General features: G+C 39.3%; 1 protein-coding gene across 2 annotated transcripts; it reads right to left on the reverse strand.

The window, feature by feature from the left end:
* Positions 1-624: 624 nt before the first annotated feature.
* On the reverse strand, positions 625-15,837 carry klf3 (Kruppel like factor 3 (basic)). 2 transcript variants are annotated; one of them, XM_067497674.1, is made up of 7 exons: positions 15,573-15,837; positions 14,552-14,688; positions 7,802-7,862; positions 6,823-7,351; positions 5,796-5,943; positions 2,737-2,900; positions 625-2,615 (listed from the first exon to the last, which is right to left on the reverse strand). In XM_067497674.1, exons 2-7 carry the CDS (start codon positions 14,644-14,646, stop codon positions 2,434-2,436), a joined length of 1,179 nt encoding a protein of 392 aa, XP_067353775.1. In that variant the 5' UTR covers positions 14,647-14,688; positions 15,573-15,837; the 3' UTR covers positions 625-2,433. The 2 variants fall into 2 exon arrangements, with proteins under 2 accessions (XP_067353775.1, XP_067353776.1); XM_067497675.1 differs by lacking the exon at positions 14,552-14,688 and having other exon boundaries at positions 15,573-15,835.
* Positions 15,838-18,189: the final 2,352 nt, after the last annotated feature.

Raw genomic sequence — 18,189 nt, forward strand, 5'->3', positions numbered from 1 at the left:
AACCACAATTCTTCTGGGAGAATGTACTGTGGACCGATGAGACAAAACTAGATGTTTTTTGGTATAGGACATCATGGCACTGTTTACAGACAAAGAAATGAGGCCTTCAAAGAAAATGACACACTCCCTACAGTCAAACATGGTGGAGGTTAAAATATGTTTTTGGGTTGCTCTCCTTCTTCTGGCACTCGATGCCTTGACTGTGTGAACGGTATCACGAAATCTGATGATTACCAAAGAATTTTGGGAAGCAATGTAGTGGTCAGTGTCAGAAAGCTGCGTCTCCATCAGAGGTCATGGGTCTTCCAGCGGGACAATGAGCCGATACACATTTTAAAAAGCACTCAGAAATGGATACAAACAAAAAATGGAGAATTCTGAAATGGCCAGTAATGAGTCCAGATCTGATTCCCATAGAACACCTGTGGGAAGATCTCCAAAGAAGAAGGCATCCATCGAATCGGAATGGTGGTCCAAAATTCCAGCTGAAGGTGCCCATATTTTTGGCCATGACTGTATTTAAATGTAAAATGATACAAATATGAGAACAAACATCACACAACTACATCAACTACACTGTAGTAAAAACACAAACACATATGAATTTAAGACACATTTTGCAAATATTATCAATAAGTTTATTAAGTGGTATGAATATTCTCTTTTAAAATAAATGCAAAATTGCTGATAGACCTGTACAATTACATGTTCACAGTTTAACACGTTCCCTTTGAATTGCCAACGTCAAGATTAAAAAGAGATAGAGTTTATTATAGACATATTATAGAAATGTATAATATCCATAATATAAGAGTATCAAAATCATGCTTAATAAAATCCTTTAATTGCCTTTTCAGTCTAAAAATCAATTATAAAATATATACATATATATATACATATATATGTATATATATATGTATATATTACAACTTATATTTGGAGAGATACAAAAACATATACAAGCAAAAACCACAAAGAAAATCCAGGAGCAAATTTGAGCCGCTACATTCGTTGTGTGCACATTGGAGACGTACAAAGACGCTATAAAACACAAAACTAGAAGCTGCAATAAAACTGTGCTCAAAACGGTGAAGCCATTTTAAATAATAATGGTGTAGTAAAACATTATTTGTTATATTATGACCTTTTATTGGAATCATATGGGTACACTGAAATTTTGAGCACTGTAGAATTAAGATGCATTTTCTTTTAAGAAAAGGTGGGCTAAAATAAAACTCATCTGCTCCTGATAAACAAAAATTAAGAGCAAATATCCCTGCTTTGCATTATGTATTTTTCCCATATAAAAGTGTCATAGAATAAAAAAAGGCTACCACGGTGTCACATCACAATCCAAACAACAGTTCATATTAAAGATACATAAACTTGATATAAGACATTGGTAAGACATTTCATTGCTTCTACCCCTAAACCAACCGAGTGGTGTCTTTTCCTCAATAACAAAATAATGCCCGTGTAGCAACTTTCACATTTCTGAATAAAAACATAAAAAACACTTCACTCTGACAATGAACGAGACCCACAGTCCCTCTTTTTTTCCAACCCAAATACCAAAAGCAAACAAGACCAAGGATGAGCTGCTTTTATTAAGTGCATGTATTCTGCTTTGTGTGCATGTATGCATGTTATGTATGTACAAGCGAGTATTAGCTACCTGTTTAATTTTTTTAAGCCACTTCATGATATAAACAGGTAGAGGCAGGTGAGGTGTGTGGTGTCAATGCGCTGGTCTAGCTTTAGCATAGCTAGCTGTGCTTAGGAAAACAAAAAGAAGCTGAAGTATGATGGTGCACGGCAGGTGTAATATGATACATTCTGGGAAGTTTCACATTTTATTGGCCTAGCTAGAATGTGTGTGTGTGTGTGTGTGTGTGTATGTTTGTGTGTTTCTGTGTGTATCTACACAATCTTAACTTGCATGCATAGAAAATGAGAGCTGATGTTGCAGAAAGAAGCTTGAACATATTACGTGGCTTAAACAGAGAGCAAGTTCATTTGGTTTGGTTCTGCAGCCAGAAGAGGATGGTGCTCTCAGGCCAGCTGAGATGCTGCTGCCTCTTTTAAAAAGTGTCTGGACATTCCACAGCTGATCATAGGTCTGGCACTGCACCCACATTTCTTTGAAAATGTCACAATGAGCTGATGATAAATCTGTGGAGAAAAATCAAACGATGCTGTGACGACTAGGCGATTTGCAGGCTGACACTAGCTCATACTTAGGCTAATGAGGTGAAAGGCTCTAAACTTGCACCCTGAGGAACATTTCCCCACTTCCTGTCAGAGTCCAATGTGTAAGGCCAGCTCTTCAAAAAAAAAAAAAAAAAAGCTAATAAAAACCCTCTAAGGTAAAAGTGGTACAGTCCAATGCTGAAGCCAGCACCAAGTTTCTTTCAAGTTGCCCACAGTACTGATTCACACCAGGAGGTGACGTTTCTTGTGCAAAGCCAGGTGATCAGAGCGGGAGAAGCTGCGCTCACAATCAGGACACTGGAATGGTTTGACACCTGTGTGCTTGCGGAAGTGTCTCGTCAGCTCGTCTGAACGGGCGAACTTCCACGTGCAGCCTTCCCACATACACTTGTAGGGTTTCTCACCTGAATATAGAGACAATACAATGTGAGAATAATTCTTATTAAAATGTTTGTAAAAAACATATAAAATGTTTACAGAGAATTGTAAATAGTACAGCTATAGCATGTGAATCAACTTTCATACCGGTGTGTGTCCTGCGGTGTGCTTTTAGGTGTGAGCTTTTAGTGTACACTTTGTTGCAGCCAGTGAAGTCACAGCGGTGAATTCGCCGTTTTTTAAGTGAGTCCGGAGAGTCGGCAGGAAGAGGATGCTTTGTGCCCGGGTGAACTATTACTGATCTATTTGTTCTGAGGGAAAGAGAAGAAAGAAAGAAGAGTTCATTGTTGATGCTTAATCTGTCTTTGTCTGACTTCACCAGGAGAGAGTGCTGTTGCTTTGTAACAGCCAAGACAACAGGCCCTTCATCTTCATTATTTTAGAATCTTAACACAAGTTTGATTTGGCTGTTTCTCTCCATAGCAATAACAACTTCTACCAGTCAGGAAGTTGAAAAACACTTCCCACCTTTTCCAGTCTACCACACCTTTAATTTGTCCTGTCACCTGTGTCATTCTTTTTTAAAGTCACCATTCAATAATTCATTCACCAGAATTTAATGCAAAGTTTTCAGAAAGCTGACATACAGCTGAAAATAGGAAAAACAAGCTATAAAGCTGTGAAATATTAGACCCAATTTAGCAACAGTCTTTCCAGTCACACACCCAACTTCAATAAGCCCATACAGATTAGATTTCTGCCACTGCCAACCTGTGTGAATGCTTTGTGTGGCAAATAAAGGTATTTTGTACAAAAGTAAAAACTAAAGCCCATCAAAAAACAGCAAAAATGTTAGATAAAAACACCAATTCTAAAAGAAATAAGAAAGACTTGTCTTTTTGTGTTTTTGTGTTTCAGTGTGTCTGTGTGTGTATGTGTATGTGTGTGTGTGTGTGCATGGGTGTGGGTGTGTAAGTGGCAGTTGAGAGCAGGTGTCGAGTGTTGAAATATGAATCCTTCACAGATCAGTTCTGCGTAAAGGAATGTGCAGAAAATCCCCGCAAAACACACATGCACACAGACACACATACACACACACAGAGGGCCAACCCCTCACTATCAAACACAGAGCAAACTTCACCTAATTCCACATACAGTACATTTATTGTCCATTTGTGAGATGATGAGGTGATGGCAGATGAAGACACACCCATCATTTTTAATTATTTCGTTGTTGGCATGTTGACAACAGCGGCCTGTGGTGGCAACCAACCCAACAGTTACAGTAACAAACTTTCATTCACATAAACACAAACCAAAGTAACTGGCGACTTGCCCTAACTATTACATTTATAATCCACCCACAATTATTTGTTTTGTGGAAAGGCCGTTACTTTGCAGAGGATGAAACACTGTGTTGCAAAACAGGCACAAGTTTGAAGGTGAGGAGGGACTGGAAGGAAAGGGAGTTAAAGTGCTAAAAAATACAGGAAGTGCTAAGCAAAGAAGAAGGAGAATGGAGATATGGGAAGAGCAATGGAGGAGGTGACAGGAACAAGATGGCCGATATGAGCTTGTGTTCAATTCAATTCAATTCAACTTTAGGCACTTTACAGATTGTTGTTGCCTACCAGGTGATAAAGAAATGGGGTAAAGACTTGTAATGAGAGGTTTGGCTGATGAATGGGACAGAAAAAAAAAGAGAATGACAGAGGAATGCAGCGTGTTATTGTGTTCTGGGTTCTCTTATCTCTGTAATTTACAGAGCCATCGCTGACCGTCTTTTTAAGTTAACTTCCTCTTGCTCACATTCCCACTGCAGCAACACAAAGGAGCAACAGAGTGTGGAGAGATATGTCTTACAACTTTGCATATTTTCACAAAGACATTTTCAACAAAATGAACACCAGTAAAATGTTTATTCTATTCTGTTTGGCCTGCGTCTCAAACCACAACCTTTTCTGCCAAACTCTAAACTACATTTGGATATTTTTATTTTTATAAGAAACAACAGGAAAGGTATGGTATCTTATTATAGACATTCAGATCAGAAAAAAACAAAATGTTTTTGGCAAACACATTATATTTTTAAAAATAAACACACCTAATTCCCTAGTAAGCAATAATCTTAATGTAGAAAAAATGTACTACTGTAAAAAAAAAAAAAAAACTAATTGGGGCAAACTGTAATGCTTTACCATGCTGAGTAAATGTTTAAACATACAAACTTTGAGAAAATGTACATGAGAAAAACCAAGAGAGAAGCACAAATTAATATTGAAGACAATAGTTTTCCTCATAATATATTTGTGTTTTCAAAACAGTTCTATATTCAAAGCTTCCCATCACTTGCTAAAGGTTGAGACACAATAATTATTTTTTAAGAGAAAGTAAATCTCAAAAGTCTCTCAAACACTCAGGCTAAGCTGAACATTTTTGATTAAAAGGAAGTATTGCTCGTTAGCACTGAATACTACGCATCCCTAGTGCAGTTTACTGACTTTTTAATCTGATTTTTATTGATTTGAATCAGATAATACATCATTTGGGGCATTTTTTTTCTTCATACAAGTTTAACAGTGGTAAATGTAAGATGCTTGCTTTAAAATATGTTTCACTGACCTTTACCACTACGGGAAAAATGTACAAAATTGAGTTTCACTGTTGCATAAAAAGTTAAACTTTGCCCAAACTGCCACAGACAGACAGAGGGCCCCACTGACAATGATAGTAAACCTGATTTCCTAGTAAGCTTGGTTCACATGTTTGATTAAATTCAAAACGTCTCAAACTATTACACTTAAGCAGAGACAATGCGTCTTCTATGCGAAGGTATGACAAATTGAACAAAATAAGAGTAAATATAGCATTGATGTAGATGTGAAGAAATTTTGCTAAATTAATCTCGTACTCCCCAGGTATATTTATTGGTATTGATCAATAAATGCACAAAATTATGATGGTGATGTCGTAGTATCAGTAACAAACCTCAATTAAAAAATGTATTGTAAAAATTCATACCAAGATCCAACCCCACTTATGGGACTGCACCTATCTAGAAAAATCACGACAGGAACAGATATGGATCTGGTTGAAAATACATATCTGACAAACACTTCCATATAAAGCTAAAGGGGAAGCACTGCAGCAGACGGTAATACTTGTGAAACCTTTGGTACTTCTGAGTGTGTTTATGTGCTACTCACTCGTATTCATGTTGTATCCGAATGACTGATGATTTCATCTCATGGCTACTGTGCAGGTCATGAGCGGGCACAGGGTGAGGCTCTGTTTTGATTGGCTTGTGTAGATCGTGGGTGTCCCCTCGCCGGTCCAGGGGTTTCGTAGAGTGAACTTGATAAATCGATGACAGAAAAACAGATGTGAGCTGGTTTGTATTTTTATTGATTACAATTAATTTTCTTTACCATGCTATTGTCCTTCTGACCATGATAACATTAGCACTTAGCTCAAGGTATCACAAATGTACGGAACAGAATTAAGGCCAATATAAAAAATGTATTTGAGGTCAGACCTTTTTCTCAGAATTCTGACATTAAAGGAGCAGTAAGATGGAAATTGATCTATAAACAGAAATAGAATATAATATTCAGCCTTATGTTTTCATTAGTGTGCAATGACCTGAAAATCAGAATTGTGCTTTGCTTCGCTTAGAATGAACCTTTTGTCTTACGTAGGCGGCAGGTCACCTTGCACCGCCATGATAATACAGTACTCCAGAATGGACAAATCAAACAGCACCAAAATATGGGACCACTAACATCCATCATATTTTGAAGCTATGAGCATTAATTATATATATTAAATACGGTAACTTAATTTAAGTTTTCTCTTCATATATAATAACTGTAATATGAGTCTCAGTGACCTCCAGATGACCATAAAAAACAGAACAAAAACAAAGCTTCCCTAAGCAAAATGAAAACTGTTATTCTAAGAACAGGGGAAATAAAAAGCACTTCCTCGTTTTCAGCAAACAATATATGTACATGTACGGAGAAAGTTTAAAATATAATTTATTTTGAGAAACAGTGTGCCAGCATTTTCCTCGTATACTGAGTATTATTCATAATATTCACTGTTTTCTTTATTCTTTTTGTCCCGTAATGATTATTGTGTATTTTTTTTTCACATAAAGAAGGTGACACACACCTGAATTAAATAAAACTAAAGAAGAAAATGAACTGAATTAAAAGACAAGTTAGGTCTCACTTGTTTTGTCCTTCCTGATTCGATGATGTTCGTCGTCACTGGTGACAGGTGGGTTCACCATTATTGGCTGATGCAAGTGGAGGGGTGAGGGGTAGAGGACAGACAGAGGCACCATTACTGGAGACACCATGACCCCTGACCCCTGCATGACCCCAGAACCTGAGCTCATCAAAGGAGCCACCATGGTGGGGTAAGGAATTGAGGGAGTAGGTGGTGGGAGAGTGTGGGAGGGCGGCTGGGAGTGTGGAGGGCTGCGACGAGGTGAGCCACGACTTGCAGAGCTATAAGGGGAAGGTGGAGAGCTCCGTGATGAAGCTGGGGAGGAGGCGGAGGAGCAAGGAGGGGAGGAGGACGAGGAAGTGGAGGAGGAACGCTTGCTGAGTGACAGGTCCACTGGCTCCATCTGGGTGTGTGTGGGGTTGCTGGGGGTGTGTGACTGTGTGAAGGTGTGGATGTGGTAGAGGGGTGCAGGATGGGGGAAGATCACGCTGTAAGGCTCTGGGGTTTTTACTAACGAAGAGTAGAATGACTGTGGGAGAGAGTGAAAGAGAGGATACAGAAGAAGGAAGCAGTGAAGGGGGACAAAAAAGCAGAGTGTTAAAAAATTTCCGTTCTGCATTGAAAAGCAGGGAAAACATGTTTCTGCCACACTAACAGCTACAGCCAGCCAAAAAATTTAAACCCTTTCAACTGTTATGTCTTAAAGTTTAGTGTGCTAGTGTGTGTTCATAATCCTGCTGCCTGGCAATGCGTGTACCCATTGTATGCAAATATCCACTGTCCAGCAGCCTGTTTGTCCAGGAAGAGCAAGAATGTGGGAGCTAGTCTGTCTAGACACGTAGCGGGAGTGCATGAAGGTGTGTGTGTCTAGGTCAGAGTTACTGTATGGCATCGAAAACATGTTCAGGCATGATGGGAGCACTCAAAGACACACACACGCACCCAAAGCAACATTTACACAAACACACAGGTGCCTCACCGTCTCCATGTCTGTCTTCAGAGGGTAATCATACATCAGCATGGCTGCACAGGCCAGGCTCCTACAAGAAGAACACACACACATTAGTACACACAGTAAATACAAAACATCACACAAAGAATAAATGCACACTTCTAGTTATGATTTTACTTGTAGTTAAGATTTATTTTCTTTAAGTTCTGGTGTGCTTCCACGTGGTGCTGTAGTAATGAACCATGGTCAGTTTTCCATAAGTAAAGTGCAATTAAAACAATGTAAAAATGTTCTGTTCTAAGTGCATTTTAAATACTACTTAAGTAAAAGTGCTGAATTAGTTACTTGTACTTGTACCAGAAAAACTGCCCCTGGTCCAAAGGTTCACCTTCCAAATCCAGGGTGTATTAAAATAACAAAAGGAATCAAAGGAAGGACACATAGTTTTGCTTTGTATATTTAGATTAAGATTTTAAAATTTATAAAAAAATTGGAGTTTTGCTTCTGTACATGTGGGATAAGAAAAAGTGAACAAGTTTAGAGGGAAATGTCTCACTAGTGGAACTGGTGACTATATTGTAGTGGAGGGAAAATATCAAGTATCTTAGAAGTATGTCAAGTAAAGTATATAAACATTACAATGTTGAGAAATACACCACCATGCATAATCATTAAATTATTTTGTTATTGTCTATTTTCTATTTTGAGGGCAGAAGGAAAAAAAGACCGCCATGGACACAGTTTGTAAAGTGATGAAAAGATAATAACTGAAAGTAGCGGGAAAGGCGAGACAAGGGTCTAAAGTTAAGTATAGGTGAATGAAAAGTATGTGTGTATGTGTGTGTGTGTGTGGCCTCATTTCCAGTAAACCACATCAGACAATTAGCTGTGAAAAATGTTTTTTCTCTCAGACTTCACATGTCTTATCCCCTTCTTTCCTTTCACCAACTCCAAGGGAAGCTTTTTCTTTCATACACTGTCACATTCACAAACAAACCCTATCCATCTGATACTTTGTCACACCATCCAAACAGACCATTTAACAGCGTGGGTATAGTCAAAAAATACCTGACGCTCAGAGTGACTTTACAGTGGGTCATTTTACAGGACTACAGCTAGTTTCAGGATAGGAGAGAGTTCATGCCAAGGACTAGATAATGACCCCTTAAACATGTCCGACAGGCAAACACACACCCTTCTTACGTAGGCCTGGCAAGTGTTTGGACCAAAAGCTTGTGAAGTTGCAGAGAGGGTTCCAGTTACCTTAGTCTTGAATAGCCAGGTGCAGTTGCAAAGACTTTGTGTTTGTGCCTTAACCAGCATGTTTATAAGTGTGTGTGTGTGTGTGTGTTGTGTGTGTGTGTGCGTGTGTGGTTGTGCTTAGTGGTGCATTAATGCAAAATGAACTGTCAAAGAATGTACCCTAAGGGAGTTAGTGTGTGTGTGACCTGATTAAAGTCCACAGTCTGAAGACAAGTTAGCCTTTAATTATTAACAAATAGGCAACTGCAAAGGCTGTCACAACCTACCACACACATACACACAGAGCCCAGATAGGGGGCAGACCAGAAGGAAAGCAGGATGCTTGCTTGCTTGGTCAGGAAGGGTGTGAACATGAAGACTAAGTGACTGAGGCCTCGCCCTTCAGCCGGCTCCAAAGAAACAAAGAGACTGAAATCAGGTGGGGATGTAGTCATGCACTGCAATCGTGTGTGTGTGTGTTTTGTGTGTGTGTGTATAGTGTGTGTATAGATATCTCTGAGGGTGTGTTTTCTGCTCCGGGTTTGTATTGTTTTGTAGTTCAACTAAAGGTCAAGCAGTTGTTCTATTGTGGTTGTAATCCCCACAAACACAGAGGTGGCAATAAGAGCAGGTATGAACCACAAACACATCACAAAAGGCAGAAGGAAAAAAAGTCATACAGGTATTTTCCCAAAAGAAACAATTCAAAATCTCCAAAAGACTTTTTGAAAAATTAGTGGCCATACTGGAAATCCCCAATCCTAACATCTATCCTTTGTTCATATTTAAAAATTTCCCTTGAGTTCGGCAAGAGATACAAGGCTGACTCACAACTAATCATATTTGCAAAAAAGGACATAGTCATTAATGTAAATTACTAGAAACCAGAAAATAAAACTGCAGTCACAGCTTTCAACCAAAGCTTCCAGTTTAACACGCAGAGCTGCTACTATTGTTCTGTTAGTGATGAAGCTGTCAATTATTTTAAATAGTTAATTTAAGGGTTTAACGCATTGCAGAAAGATAATTCTATACTCTGGAAAAACGCTAGACTACAAGGTGACATCTTTAACACATACGCCTGACCCATGTAGAAAAAAACACTTTCCCCTGTTTAGTATTTATATATAAATAAAATGCATGATTAGAGAACACTTTAAAATATAATCCACACTGTTATGTAATTATTGTCAACAACTATGACCTCCAGTGGGCATCAATACCAGGGGCTTTTATGAAAAAAAGAAAAAAGGAGTAACAATATGATCAGATGTGTGATATAAAATATGTCACCAGGAAAGCTAGTTCTGATATAACATTTGCCATCTACAGGACATTTAATATATCTGTGCCACCTTCTGGAAATCTCTCTCTTTGCCTGTAGGTGGTTACGTCAATGGGCATAGCTGATATGATAATGATTAAATATTTCCCTTTTAGGAGGAAATCTGCAGCCTGGTAAACAATAACATGAAATGAGGCCAACCATCACATACACTTGACATAGTGACTCGGGCCCTCCTCTAAACTCTGACAATAAACGCTAATTATCTTGTTACAGCTGTTACGGAGATTTACTGTTACATGTGGACCTGTGGACATGAGATGTGCCTACACGACACATATACATTTAATGCTTGTTCATGTGCTAATGAGACACCTCCACCTGTCAGGCATTATTTCCCAATACATGAAGGTTAGGTTGATTTATGATGTCTGACACACAAAGGCATGTTACTTATAATATAGTAGGATAAATCTGCTTTTGATTGGTTTGAATAAACACAGTAATTTGAGTGACAAGGGCAGAGATCTAGGTCACATATCAGCAGTAGAAAAAATAATTTGCCACAAAGGGAAATGATGAGAACGAGAAGTATTGGGCACCATGAAGATGAGTGGAGGAGAGGGTCCTTTGTAAAAATGACAAACTTTCCCTCAGGATATATCATAAAAGACTAAATACAATGAGTCTTACAAAATTACACAATCACAGGAAAGAAATTTTATTCAGCGGCACAGCATCCTCCTCAGTACACCTCCACAAACCATCAGGCCCAGGGAGATAAAAGACCATCTGCAGCTGGGGGTTGTTGATTAGTCAGACATTCAAAGACATTATATTGACCTGTAGAGGATTGCAAATGGACTTTATTTTCACAACTTCTGACAGGCTATAAACCAAACAATTAAAGCTATGATATGCAACTTCAGTCCACTCTGCTCTCCCACTCCCTGCTCCACTCTGCTCTGCTAGACTTTACCCACAGCTTTCAGTAGTCATTGTTATGAAATTGCAATAGCTGAATGCTATTGCTGCAACACATACTAATAAAGGAGAAATAATTTAAATTCTCTGATTGGTTAGAAGGGTGAGCCTTGCTCAAAAACCTATATAAGTGAATGTCTGCACAGCTGCCAGTGCTACTCAATGAGACTGACTCAGACTCTTCACATAGGATAATTATTGGAGCACAGCTATAGTAGAAGAATATTCTGCATTTTTAACAAACTACACAGATCCTGAGTGTTGTAATGGGTCAACGTAACCTCCTGTAGGACAACAACCTCTCCCTGTGGGATTGAAATTAACCAGCTGTTGCACCTCTGTTTCATTAGAGCATTTAAAGATTTGGAGGTCAAAAATCTAATGGCCGAGACAGTGTGTACTGCACCTATGTGGTGAATAAGTGTCCCTACCTGTGTTTTTGAAGAATATTCTCTGCTTGTGCACTCTTCATGTGGGTGTGTGTTTGTGCATGTCAAGTGTGGTCTGCAAATATTGTCCTTCTAGGTCAGTAGAGCTACTGTGTACTCAACCCAAACCCACTCAGCAAACACTTCCTACACCCCAGTCTCTCTCTTGCCACGCTTGATTCGAGATCTTCTTCTACACTTCTTCTTCACTCACTCCTCAGCAATCACTCATGTCTTTACTACTGTATTTATCTGAACCACACACCACCCCACAGGCTTTCTCTCTCCCTCTCTGTGAATGATATAAAACAACATGACTGAGGGGGAAAATATTGTGGCTTGGAGTCGCTGGCTACCAACTCAACCACACGCACACACACACGCACACACACAGCCGCACACAAAGTTTCTGCTAGCTCAACAGAATACACACACTAAATCACTAAAGGACTAAATTATTACAGACATGCACACATGCTTGAACATACACAGACACAAATGGGGCTGCACGCACACACACACACACGTGTGCGCACACACACACATACACACACATGCAAACACTAATGGCAACAGGCTGGAGATGATGAGATCACCAGAGAGACCAGAAACCTCTAGACAACAGCTTTGTCCAAGAACACGCTGCATTAGACACACATGCAGACACACACAGCCTTGAGCCGTTTACTGTTCCTGCTCCGCCACCTCTTTTACCTTGTCTGTCTCACCTTCTCTGTCTCCTGTGCTGTCTTACATACTGACTGTCATATTGATTATAAATTGCCTGACTGTGCAGCACTTAAGCACTGGCACATTTCATCACCTCATGGTGTAGGACATCATGTACATAGTGTAGCTTAGTTCACTCCTACTTGCTTATTCAGACCCTTTAGGGAGCACGTTGATTAGTCTTTATTTAAGGTCCCAATTACATGACTCAATAACGTGGCAAGGTAATATTCCAGCATTTAACTTTTCCTTTTTCTGAACCTGCCTCCAGTGTAGTTCCTCATTGCACCACACTTCTTCTGTTGCCCTCAACCCAGTTGAATTTACTCTTTCTTTCATGCTTTCACCCCGATGTGCACCTCCTTATTCCCTTATTTCAACCTCTTACCTCACATCCTACTCCCGTCTCCCCTTGTACCGCCTCACATGCTCTGACATTGACTCCTCTCACTTTAAGGCCCCTGCTGAAGGCCCCTATCCACTTATTTTGGCTTCCTATTCTCGCACTCCTCCCAACCTTTTTAGCACCCCCCCCCAAACACATACGTAAACATATACACATATATACAGGCACAAAGTCCCTCCCAGCTCCTCTCTATCAGACGGCAGGGCTGCAGGCTTCAGGAGAAGCCAGAGGGGGGCCATCAGCAGGGGAGAGGAAACAGGATCCATCATCACACACACATCCAAACACAAGGATACACACATTTAAAGACACACCGGAGCTGACATAAGGCTCACACACTAAAAACTACACACACACACATGTGCGTGCACCTAAAGCCGAACTTGAGAACTTGAGAGAACGTTTGAAGCTTTCCAGACAACTGAGGACAGAGGGAAGGAGAGAACGAGAGTGGCTGCCAGAGAGAGAGAAGCGGAAGCCCTCAGAGTTTAGTCTGCCTGTTATTATTTCCACACTGCGTGATGGGTCGGGGGGTGTAAAGAGGAGAACGAGGAGGAGAGCGAAGCCAAATGGGGGGTGCTGCTGCAGGGGGCCTGCGGTTTCCTGTCTGACCCCCCTCCCCTACCCAAAGAATGAGAGAAGAGAGGGGGGAATGGAAGGACAGAAAGGGCAAAGAAAACAGCCACTCTGACCAAACTATGTCAAAATGGAAGTGGAAAGAACAGGGCAGAGACAGAAACAGGGAAGAAAACGAAGTGGGTTTCAACCAAAATATGACAAAACTTCAGTGAACCTCAAACAAGGGGAGGGGGCCAGGCAGTGAGATAGAGCTACACAGTCACAGTGGTTTAATCCAGTGGTTTAAAAGCAGTAACACAAATGTGTGTGCTTTACATGAGTGTGCATGCGTGCGTGTGCTAACATGCATGTGAAGTTGTGTAACGAGTTACAGCTTTTTAAGTTTATAGCTGTCTGTGGACCATGGTGTCCTTTCTTCCTTAACTTCTAATGGAGAATCACCAACTATTCAGCATCCAGGAGTTTAATGTTTAGCCCTAATGTTCCCCAGGACATGCCCTTTGAGCAGTGAGTGTGTGTGTGTGTGTGTGTGTGTGTGTGTGTGTACACACACTCCTGCGCATTTTGTTCCACAAGATAACATCAGCATGTTGATTCAGGAAGAGAGGCGAAGGGGTGGGTGGGGTATTTGGGGCGTGTGGGTGTGTCCCGCCGTAATAAGAGACAAATAAATAAGAAATAAACAAGAAGAGAGGCCAGTTCAGCTTTTTGTTCCGTCTTTGAAACCTTCTAGAGTGAGTCTGAAGTAAGACAAAGAGGCAAAGAGAGAGAGAGAGAGAGAGAGAGAGGGAGAGAGAGAGAGAGATCGCCCTCATCCTACCCGTCCACCCCCCACATCCACATCCCTCTCTCCTCCCTTCTTTCTCCCTCTTTTTCTCTCACTCCAGCCTCTAAACAGGATAAGGGCTTCATATGCCAAGTGGAATGTGTGACGCAAGCCACAGCCTTGAAACAAAGCACAGGAAACAGGGAGAGACAGAGATGGAGAAACACACACATACAGAAAGAAAAAGATGTGGATTGTAAAGGATGTAGTCAAACAAGTAAACGCACAAGATGAGCTCAGGTGTGACTGCTCTCTCTCTCTGATACACACAAACAAGCGCAATCCACCACACACACACCTGTCATTTACTCCTCTGTGTATTACACTGTCCTTGCATCTGATGCCATGCAGCGACACTGAGGGTCCTCTCACACCGTTGTGTAAATTCTGCATCAACACCAGAATCGGTCTTCGCTGTTGGCCTGACAATATGATCTACAGCACAAATGATCAACAACTTAATCAATATCATAGACAATCAGCAGCAATTTGAATAACTGATTCAGCTATTTAAATAAGCAAAAACGATCCCTGCTCCCCGCATGTGAACAATAATTTTTCCTCTGTGTATATTATTTTAAATGGAAAATATTCACATTCATGTCATTAAAGATGTCACCTTGGCCAGTCTGTACTTGAGATTTTCACTTCTTTTTTTGCTTTAGTTGAAACACTCACAACTATTTTTAATATCTTTTTAAATATGAATCACCAGCTGATCACAGCAATTTTAATATCTGAAAATATATTTAACCTTTAATCATAATGGGGCACATTAAAATCACACACACACAGTGATAAAATAAGAAAGGAACAGGTATAGGGACAGGAAAGCAGAGTTTCTCTCTCATAAACGCATATTTCACCACTTTTTTAAAATGTTAACTAATTACCAACCATTTGTTATTTAAAGGAGTAAAAATAGCACGGTGTATGCTGCGGTGTTACATCAGTTATCACCAGTTAGGAGTCAATAAATTTTACTTCAATTTAACAACACGAGTCAACCAACACACCAGGCACTGTCAAAAAAACAACTCTGACTAATTAACTAATCATCCGAGCAAAATGACACACAGGCGGGTTGAAATCGTTAAACCAGAACCGCAGCTCTCGATAGGAATTTATGGACCTCTTCACTTGCCCATAATGAGGTTTGTTAATACAGCAGATGAACGACCACATCTAAGTTTTAAAAGACCACGCAGTTATTAGTGAGCGCATATCAGAGAAGAAATTAAGAGTCTACGCCGGGGTCACCACACGAGACAGCTCGGACACACCATGACGTCCCCCCGGATCATTAGTGTCACACTTACTTCTCAGATGGAGCACACAGTCTATTCCCAGAGGAGAGACGGCAAAGCGACAAAGCTCCCGGTCAGTGAGAAACCCAATTAGAGAAGTCCGCAGAAAAAGTGACGCAGGCGACGATCGGCGCTGTGCTGTGTCACTGACATCAGGCTCCGAAAAACAAGACACTCCGCTGATCGATGGCTCCACAAAACTTCCCTAAGTTACGAAACTCCCTCTGTCCGTGGCGTATCTCTGCCTCTCTGTCTCTCTCTCTCGGCGTGCGTGCGTGCGTGTGTGTGTCTGCGCGCGCGCATCTCGGTTTTGTCGTTTAGAAACTGCTCCTGTCACATGATCCACTGAGTGTTCTCCGAGGGGTCGAACGGTGGGCGGGGTCGGGGTCGGGGCGGGGTGGTCAACTTGTGTGTGTGGGTGTGTGTGTGTGTGTGTGTGTGTGTGTGCGTGCGTGTGTGTGTGAGTGGGTGGGTTTGGGTGTTGCAATTTTTATTTCACTTCAAGCCATTGGAAAATGATTTTTAACAATAGCAGCTGTGTGTTATTTATGAATCTCAGAGGTGGCGGAAGTAGGCTGCGCAAAAACGCCACTACAAGCGCACAGGTTGCCACTTACCACAAGCTCAGGTTGAAGTACTAATTAGCCTACAGGCTTTAAAATGAACTTTGATTACAAAAGCACGGAATATTAATTATGTCAGACTATTGCAATGAAACATTACAATAATCTTAATAAAATATTTGATTGTTTTTGTATTAGATATGGATATTTATTTATTTTCATATTAACTGTAGGTGATTATTATTTCATGATGTATTGTTTATTGGGCAAAATTTGTATAAATAGTTGTCAATAATTACATGTAATGTATCATTACATTAATCTGACATATTTAAAATTGCCTACAATAGTAGAAGTACTCCACTAAGAAACTGGTTTCTCTGAACATCAATGAGTTACTGATAAAAAGAAAAACGTGTCCCTCCAAAAAAGGTTTGATCATAAACTTGTGATGTTCAGGCTTTATCAAATTTAATTAATAGTCTAGTCCTACACAATAAAGGAGTACAAGTTTAAGAACCTTATTTCAGATAATTTTAATTAAAATTCAACATTAATTTAACTTTTTCTATTCTATTATTTTACTGCAGAAATAATGCATACGTATTTTATCCCATGTTGTTAATACATAATTATATATTAATTGATTATTTTATATATTCAGGATATTTTAAAACTGTAACTAAAAAGAATAACATGGATTCATAGATTAATAATGTAAAGTTCAAGGACCTCATATTTGTGAATTTTTATAGCACTACTGTACAAGGTACACTCATTTATTTATTCAAGGACTACCTTTTAATAAAACACCATATATCAATGGTTTAATTATTCACTGCCGTCATTTACCAATGCAGGAATTTGCCACTATGACGTTTGGGTTGCCAGACTGTGGAAAACCATCCTCCAGCATTTACTTTAAGCAGGATATTTATTTTATTAGAGCACAGTTTGACTACTCACCTCATGGAAAACAGTAGCTGAACACCTGATCCAAAATTAAAACCTCTTCTATAACTAGGCTACACTGATTCATATTGTTAACAATTTTTTATAAGGTACCATTTATACCTGGTTTATTAGCTTTAGGTAATGATCAACAAATTGTTGATTAATGCACATATTAGCAATTGAAAAAGATCACTTTTACATTGAGAAAGTTGTTAGTATAAACAGCTTTAATGACGACAGGGACTGAATGTTTGTTGATGATAAGACAATGTGATTAATTAAGAAACCTATTGTAGTCCAATCATATTTCACTCCTACACAATTAGCTGCTTATATTAAGTAGACAATTCCATGTCCAGCCAACCAAAAAGTTGCTGGTTGTTATTAATGACTTATAACTACACTTTAAAGCATTAGCAAATATTTATTAACCATTAATATAACTATAACAGCTTAAAAAGCTTTTATAAGTAATGGTTTATCCCAAAGTTATACAATTTAATATAATTTATAGCAAAAATTTATATCTTCATTAAGTCACATTTTGCAGCCTTAAACCCCAGTAAATGGATGTCAGTGGTAACTGATACTTGCTTTTGTTAAAAGAATCTAATGCCAAGCACAGGAGAGAAATGCATTATTATCAAGCTACTTCTGAATGTATTTTAAGTACCACCAAAGTATTTAACAAACATGAACATTTTATTTGTACTAATCTCTGTTAATTAGTAACAGTGTAGTAGTACACTGACACTCTACGTAAATGATTATTGAGGATGTAGTTATAGTGTTTTACTTGACTACATCAGATAAAGTGTACATGTAAATAGGAGGAGGTGGAGTGTTTTAAAACAACACTGAATATAATGCAGTTCAGGATAATACTATGACCTCAGTGCTAAAATGTATAACTGAATTAACACTTCAATAGCAGTAAAAACAACTTAGCATTATAGGCATCATAAAATTTAACTTGACTGCAGTGCTACTGTGGATTGTACTGGTATATCCAATACCGTGGACACTAAGTTCATTGTTTTATGCAAAAAAATGTGATTGCAAAGCAAATGCCTTCTCATTTTATGAATGTATTTTGGGTGATTATGATCTTT

The sequence above is a fragment of the Channa argus genome, chromosome 3 (assembly GCF_033026475.1).
Source record: "Channa argus isolate prfri chromosome 3, Channa argus male v1.0, whole genome shotgun sequence".
Taxonomy (NCBI): Eukaryota; Metazoa; Chordata; class Actinopteri; order Anabantiformes; family Channidae; genus Channa; species Channa argus.